Source organism: Anoplophora glabripennis, unplaced genomic scaffold (genome assembly GCF_000390285.2).
Source record: "Anoplophora glabripennis isolate ALB-LARVAE unplaced genomic scaffold, Agla_2.0 scaffold1632, whole genome shotgun sequence".
NCBI classification, from domain to species: Eukaryota; Metazoa; Arthropoda; class Insecta; order Coleoptera; family Cerambycidae; genus Anoplophora; species Anoplophora glabripennis.
Window position 1 is genome coordinate 1 of NW_019417720.1, and position 8,742 is coordinate 8,742.

General features: G+C 30.5%; 1 protein-coding gene across 1 annotated transcript; it reads left to right on the forward strand.

Annotated features, from left to right (window-relative positions):
- LOC108915937 (dynactin subunit 6) lies at positions 1-5,103 on the forward strand. The gene is made up of 4 exons (XM_018722098.1): positions 1-54; positions 105-275; positions 371-644; positions 4,918-5,103. Exons 1-4 carry the CDS (start codon positions 41-43, stop codon positions 4,996-4,998), a joined length of 540 nt encoding a protein of 179 aa, XP_018577614.1. The 5' UTR covers positions 1-40; the 3' UTR covers positions 4,999-5,103.
- The last annotated feature ends 3,639 nt before the right edge of the window (positions 5,104-8,742 follow it).

Sequence of the window (8,742 nt, forward strand, 5' to 3'; positions counted from 1 at the left end):
CTGACAACTGACAAATGACAATATAACCTAAGTTTTCAGGATGTCACGAAATAAGTATATTTTTAAAACTGTTAATTTTCTTTTTATTACACAAAACGTTTTAGTATTAAAATACTTCCAGGCGCTCTTGTCTGTGAAGAATCCAAACTTAGAGGAGATATTACCATTGGATCTGGCACAATAGTCCATCCGAGTGCTACTATTATTGCAGAAGCTGGACCCATCATTATTGGAGATTGTTGTTTGATTGAAGAGCAGGTGAAAATAATTCATAGGTTGGTGGTCATTATATTATCATATGATTATGAATTGCAAATTAAACTTGCAATTTTTTACTTGTATCTACGATTTTGTATATACTGTATTTCAGGTTACCTTTCGATCAGCAAAACAAAGAAAACACCACACCAGTATTAATAATAGGATCACATAATGTATTTGAAGTGGATTGTACTGTAGAATCTCCTAAAATTGGCAACAATAATGTTTTTGAGTCAAAATGCTTCGTGGGAAATAAAGTTACTGTGTCCAATGGTTGTACAATCGGTGCAGGTTGTAGGATTACTGATGAGCAAATTTTGAAGGAAAATCTTATAATATTTGGGTCAAAATGTGAGATGCGAGAAGGTTTAGATAGACCAGGGGTAAGATAACTGATTTTTATTTAAATTAGGTAAATACATAATTTCCATTTCCTAGTTAAAAAGAATACAGTACTCCATACTAATCCAGTTACTTAACTGTAGGCAGTTGTATATTCTGAAATATCAATATTTTAAAATGAGATTACAAGGAACAAAATGCAAGCTGATTATTAATCACTCTACCTGGTGATTCACATAATCTTACTGCCCTGATAACGGAAATATTTTTTACTGTAAAATCCAGTTGGTGGAGTTCTTCAATAATGTCAATTAAGAATCCAAATTGAAATTTTCCAAAGCAAATTGTAAGTGGAGTTGAGATTTTTTTTTGCAGGACCTTTAGAAATTGATTTATATTATATATCAAGCAAATTATGTTATATAAATAAAATTTGAAGATTGAACAGAGAGAACTTCTGCTGTATTATAAATTTTGGAATTAGTATTAACAGTTTAGGTAATGTTATACACTTTTACTATTTCTCTTTTATTTTTGTATACAATCGCCATAAATGATATTCATATATTTTTAAACAATGCTATTTTGACATCATAATTTTTATTAAAAAAATTTTGTGACTAATCAGAGTTGCTTATGTACCATTGGTTATATATAATATACATGTACATTCATGGTTTTATTGAAAGAATAATGTAATAAAGTGAAACAATCAAGAAAATAAGAAAAATGTTTGATTTTAAATCTTGAAACATTTTAAGCTTTTATTATTTGAAATAGTAATCTAGTTCATTTTTTAATGCTTAAAATATTTCAGAAACTTGTGACGAACTTTCAATGTGTGAACCCGGATGTCACATCAAAAATTTGCCGTCTGGGTAACAACAGTGGAGAAAAGTGTAAACCAGGGGCCTTGATCAGAAAAACCACTTTTTCCAATAGGTTTACTTCCATTTATTTACAAAACATAAAATTTATCACTGACGGTCAGTACTAATATTCGGAAAATATCGGAAAACTAATCTTTTCTCTAATTCGGCTTTTAACTCGGGTTGACGGCTATTCGGGGAGGACGGACGAGTGAAGAACTCCGAGAGGCAAAGGGTCGACCCTCAGAGTTTCAGGAAAGGCTTTCAAGAACAGGCGGGAAAATTGCCAACCCTCTATTCCCAGACGGAAGGGTAAGGAGATAGCACCCTTGATAGGAAAATTGCCGATACCAAAGCGGGAAGAGGTTTTACTTCTTGTTGGGGAAAGTTGCCAATCAACACTACTTTCTTTCATGTGCGGAGCTCGGCTTTCATAACCGATTGGTGGTATAGACAAACTGTTCATTAGATATTAGAACTCGGTCCTACATTAAATATAAAATGTGGTTTATACGTTAGTAACATAGGAAAAGACATACTTAGCGGCTAAAATAAAGGTTCGTTACAAACTATTGAATTTTCAAAATTACCTAAAATTTATTTAAGGATAATTCACTTTCCAAAGTTCCCGGAAAAGAACAATTTCTTTTGACTCTCGCGTTATTTACATTTGGTTTTGGATGAACTCTATTTCATCTTAATCGATATTATCAAGAAGTTGTACATCTGGCTTTTGTAGAATCCAAAAATCGCTTTCTGTTATCAAGTTATTGTGCCAGGATAGTGAAGTAAGACTTGTATCCATTTTCATTGTATTCAGTGATGTAAAATGACCGTCATTTAAACTCGTGACAGTCATAGCCGTCATGACCAGGTCATGACGGTCATTACACGTCATAAATAGTTTCAGTTAGAAAAAATGATAGTACTTAAATGTAAATGGTTTTTATCCCCTCGCTATGCAAAATAAGTAATTTTTCTAAAATATAAATTACTGAATCCCAATATTGCCTTAATAAATTCAACAACAAAACTATATTAATATCAAAAAAGTTTTTAACTACAAAACAAACAACACAAAAAACAAATGTTCTTTGTAATAAAACAAAAAATAATTACCATTGGTTAAGTTTTAAAGAGACCACATCACCAGGTGGAACATAAACCTACTTCTTACCGCATTGACAATGCATATTTAATACATATTAATTTAATATTAACATTAATAAAATTATTTAAATATTTAAGAAACAAAAACTGTCATGACGCGGTCGTTGTTTATGTGACGCGACGGTCATGACAGGTCACGACATCGGTCATACGGTGGCCACATGACACTTACATCACTGATTGTATTTGATTTTAAAAGTAGCACATCATTCTATAAATTTTTAAGTACAGTTCAACCATCAGTCCAGTAACTTGTGTAAACGTGAGAGAGTGCACGCTACATACAAAACGTTAAAAGAGTGGTAAGAAAGTACAATTGGGAGAGAGATTGATAATTAGTAAACTCTTGATTATTACCTGCTACCGCTATCATTTTATTTATTTATTCATTATTTTATTATTTATTACTGTGTTGCGCATTTAAAATTTTGTTGCGAAATTTTTTGAATGGATGTTTATGAGTGCCGAAATGAAACAAGCTTCGGGCCACTCCTATACTTTGCCACAATTTATCTGACCATACCAGGTCAGATGAAATAAGTTGTACTATACAGGGTGGTCCCGAGGTAATGGGCCAAAATTCATGGGTAGATTCCCTGAGCAAAATTATTGCGATTTAGCCGAACTTACCTTAGTAAAAAAGTTGATAGTTAAAGAGATACAGGGTGTTAAATGTAAAATATTATTTCAGTTTATTTCCATTTATTTCTTAATAAATGCAAATATCTACACAAAATTTTGGGGTTTGGGGTTCTTTGGATAGAGGAATTGAAATTTGTTCACATTTTAGTTATAGTTCATAGAGGGCGCCAGCTGCCATAGATTGAAGGTGTTGGAAACGACATATCTTTTTTGTACTTAAAGTTATCTCATCTTTGGTATCAAATTCTTATTTTCCCACTTTTTTTACACAAAAAAGGTAGACTTTATGAAAGTAGCTGTCTCGCACCGTTTCCGAGATATTTGGCATTGAAACTTCCAATGGTATAGTTGAAATAATTAAAATAATTTAGAAATGTCAAAAACAAGGGTTTATTTAGAATTAAAAATTGTAATGCACAGTAAAATAGTAAACATTGGTAAAAAATATGCCTTTTTGACAATAATTGCTCAAAATGTCCACCTCTAACTTCAATACATTTATCAACGCGTTTATTCCTTAATGCGAAATGACTTTGCAGCATTTAAAACCTGCTACTAAAGTTCTTCTCAAGTGTTTATAGTTTCTCCATAAACAACTGATTTCATGTAACTCAAAAAACTAAAACCTCGGCATTCTATCTCACATTTATGTATATGAGTATACATTTTAATTTGTAAGCTAAGATGTAATTTTAATTAGATACGAATAATACTTAATAGAAATTAGCATACAAATGACAGCAATAAGGCAACTGGAAGACGTCAATTATTTGATTTTCGTCCAAATCCTACTTAAGAAACTTTATCGCTAAATTAATAATACCTGTAGGAACTTAATTGTAATTTAATGCAACAGCATTGGAAGTTTCAAAGTCAAATATCTCGAAAACGGTGCGAGATAGCTACTTTAATAAAGTATACCTTTTTTGTATTAAAAAAGTTGAAAAATAAGAATTTGTTACCAAAGATGAGATACCTTAAAGTACAAAAAAGTTATGTCGTTTTTAACACATTCAATCTACTGCAGCTAGCACCCTCTACGAATTTTAACCAAAATGTGAACAGATTTCAATTCCTCTACTCAAAGAACTCCAATCCCCAAAATTTTGTGAGGATATTTGCATTTGTTAAGGAATAAATTAAAATAAACTGAAATAATATTTTACATTTAACACCCTGTATCTCTTTAACTATCAACTTTTGGACTAAGGTAAGTTCAGCTAAATCGCAATATTTTTACTTCAGGAATCTACCCATGAATTTTGGCACATTACCTCGGGACCACCCTGTATAAAATTGTCATCTATTGAGATAAAATAAACAACTCCTAACTTGAATTTCTATTTATCTATTCTAATAAAGTATAATTACTGTTTACAACCTTAACGGAGTTTAAAAAATTTCTATCATTGAAATTAAATCAACATTCTAGTCCACAAATATGGTCATTTTACAAATTACCAATTTCAGTTCAAATGGTATAACATTTAGATGAATTGTAATAAATATTGAAATATTGTTAATTCTGAAATTAATGTTCAAATAAAATAATTTGAATTGTTATTGTTGTATGTAATATGATGTATAAAAATGTAGTAAGCGGTGTCCATTATTTGTTTTCTGTTTGTTTTAGCCTCAAACTTTACAGATGGAGACACTGTCAAAGATGATACCAAATTACCATCATATCAAGAAACCAAACAAAAAGTTGTAATATATTACATAACTATTGCTTTAAATTATTTAAAACATAGACATACAGTGTAAGCTTTTAACATTACTTTTTATATTATTTTCTTAATATATAGGATTATTTGTTCATAAATTGGTTTTTATTTAACTTGTATAAATAATTTCCTATAAAGAAATGCTTATATTAACCGTTTATTTTCTTGCACGAAAAAAAAATGAAATCTGTGAAGTTTTATATTTAATTTCAATAAGTTTCTCATTTTCAGTATCAAAATATCAAAATAATACATTTAAAAATTAAATTTGATTTTGTAAAGGTAGTTTTATAGGGTAGAGGATTTTATTTTGTTTTTTATTTTAATAAAAGTTTTGTGTTTTGATGGTATTTGAAAATAAAATTATAGTCAAGTTTCTCTTTAAAACTGCAAAATATTAATGTCAATAGAATAGACTACTAAATGTATGTTCTGTTGTAAAACTGATTGCCTATAAACTTGAATTAGGTGTAGATATATAATACAACATGACCAGGCGTCCTCCTTTGCAAAGCATTTATCTATCTTTCATGAAGTTTGTCCTTTAGAGCTAGCATTATCCTAAGTCCAACTTTGGGCAACAGCGTCCCCCTTATTCCTTCTTTCAGAAAATTTGGAATCTTTCAGAAGGTTGGCATCTATGTACATTTTTTTTAGACATATTTTATTTATTTTTGTAATTTTAGTCATTTCACAAAATCTGATAGAGATTTAACTACTAATAAAATAAAAGTTACAAAGTTCACGAAAAAAATATTGAGTTTTCAAAAAACTTTTGTAATTATTGTCCTGTGATGATTTTTTACTGTTTATAACAGTTAGGGAATAAAAAATTGCAAAAAATGTAAATACTAACGTTTTGAAGAAGACTGATACTGACAACTTTTCAAACTTGAATGCATATATATTAAAAGATAACAGTGAATTATTTTCCTTACGAAAAGAATGAAGTATTGGCAAAAAAATATTAATAAACTATAGAAAAAAAAGTAAGTAGATCATGCAGTTTTAGTTATACAGGAAAATCGATAGATTTAGAATGAAGAATTGGCAAAAAAATATTAATAAACTATAGAAAAAAAAGTAAGTAGATCATGCAGTTTTAGTTATACAGGAAAATCGAATTTAGAATGAAGAATTGGCAAAAAAATATTAATAAACTATAGAAAAAAAAGTAAGTAGATCATGCAGTTTTAGTTATACAGGAAAATCGATATATTTACTGTGCCCTGACCAATTTTTAAATTCTGGTCACTTAACATAATTTGAATATTTAAATAATAATAATAATATAATTTGAATTTTAAACATAAACAAAGCATATTTTAATATAATTACTTACATTTTTACATAAACATTTTTACTTTTCTACAACTCTTCGAAATAAAAAAATGTTATTGTATGCCATGGGTTATGTATATTTTGTCAAATATATATTTCTCCTAGGGTTGCCAGATCTCCGGGTGTGACCCAGAGTCTTCAGGTTTTGATGGTACATCTTCGGGCTCTGGGTTAACATGTAATTTCTTAGGGTTTTCTGGAAAAATATCGTACATTTCCCACATTCCCTGATTCCGTTTTTTTTTTAAGACGTCAATTATTTCCTCTAGGTCTGTCACGAAGTAGATATTTCCTGATTACGTTTTTTTTTTAGACCGACTTCTTCGAAAACAATTTGTCTCCCATATTTCCTGACATTTTTTTTTTAGAACTCATGTCTCCGGGTCTGTCATGAAATAGATCTGGTAACCCTATTTTCACCCCTTTAATAAGTCACTAATTTACATACAAAAATGCAATGAAATTTCTTTTGCAATTTACATTTAAAAAACAAATTAAATGTAGAATGACAACTTTGGTTGTTTGAGTCTGATAGTGACAATGACCATAGCTATTTGCAGTAGAAACATATGCAGTTGGACTAAAAATCGTGAAATGTAAAACTTGCTTGTTACGGTCACATTTAGGAGCAATTTTACATTTAAAATTTGATGCACTTTTTGAATCGTAACATAGAAATATTAAAGATCGGGAGATTTTATCTTCATTTGTGGTCAAAGCGGAAACGGAAATTGAAAAAATAATAAATGTTGGAAAAGTAGGCTGCTGTTTTCTGCGAATGGGTGACGTAAGTTTGGGGAACTATTACTTTAAAACAGACTAAACTTTTATTGTACCTTAGCTCGACAACTGAACTGTCAACTATACAGTTTGTGCAAGATAAGGATGGGATAGCATTAGAATCTAGGGCTGGCTCAAATTAGAAAAAAGTTGTTTTTTTTGTACCTAACATTATGCCATTTAAAAAGTTTTTAAATTCTGGGTAGTTTCATTGTTTTATTTTTCTAGCTTTATTTGGAAACTAATTTTAAAATAAATTGCATATTTACATTACCACTTTTTTGTTCTATCCAATGCCGGCAACATTTTTGCAATCCGACGTTTAGTCTTCGAGGGGCCATTATCAAGTTAATTTTTTTAAATATGTCGCTATTATTTTTATGACAAAATCTAGTAATTTTTAATTCTGAATTATTTGATATTACTATTGTAATCGCTTAATTTGTTTTAGCTATCATTTAAAATATTTCCTGGGCATGGCTCTGAACGTTTTCAAAATATCTACTGGAGGAAGTCATAACAGTATAAAAGTCAATACAGCACAAAATATTCAACAATTTTTTTTAATCATGTAGTAACCCGTTTCAAAAATTTAAGAAATTCCGCGCGATTTACTTTTTCGGATAAGAAGAAGAAGAGGAGATCAGGAGTAAAGTGTTCAGTGTTCTTAGTTCTTACGGATCATAAGTTTATGGTTAGTTAGAAAAAGAAAGAGGTTATATATTATGTACGGTGACATAAACGCAAAATATATCTTTTTATTGGACAAAACTATTTTATTTCCATTGAAAATACTTACATAAAATAACTAAACATATTTTATATATACTAAACTAACAAATCATATTGTTTTTTGTACCGAAAAAAAAAATCTTTATACATATTATAAAATGTGAGCCGCAATACATCTGGTAAAATGGTCAATTTTCTTTAATTTTGTATTTTTCCGTTTCCTCTTTGTACCGTGTTCAATACTTACGCGATAAATTGTTGTTTTTGATATCTTAGTTAATTCGTTAATCCGTTTCCTAATTTTTTTATCACATTGTTCACTATTTTCAATTTTCAAACATTCATATATTTGTAAATTGTACGTGTAAATCTTTGTTTTTAAACTCTTTTCCCGAGTTATTCGTTATCCTCCGCTTCAAAGAGTCTCCAGAGAGCTACGCTAAATTACTAGATAATTACATATAACGTTTATTTTAATAAATATTACTGGTTACGATATGAATAAATAATAATATCAACTAATAAATAATAATACGTATTATACCACGCCATTATTCCATGGCTAGAAATTGGCCTCAATGATTTGGGATCGAGGGGGATTATCCCTCTTTATCCTGCCTCATCTCGTGTAGGCCTGGACAGCCTTCGTAGGTGGGCCCCATCCGTCGTCTACCCCGACCGCAAATGCGGCCGGTGTAGGCGCTTTGTGGGACCTCCTTTTGTCCTGGCTGGGCCCCGCCGGCTAGGGCCCTTTCTTCTGGCGCTCTTCTTGCTTCGCCGGCTCGTCTGTGTAAACCCCGGGGGTAGTGTCATGTTTATGTGTGGTATGGTTGGGTAGGGTAGTGCGGCTATGCAGCCTGGGATGCGCTTTGCTAAGG

Bases quoted from the DNA above. Each gene is read 5' to 3' on its own strand.
- LOC108915937 (XM_018722098.1), top strand. The intron at 276-370 runs GTTGGTGGTCAT...ACTGTATTTCAG, and splicing joins CAGGTGAAAATAATTCATAG to GTTACCTTTCGATCAGCAAA. The intron at 645-4,917 runs GTAAGATAACTG...TGTTTGTTTTAG, and splicing joins AAGGTTTAGATAGACCAGGG to CCTCAAACTTTACAGATGGA.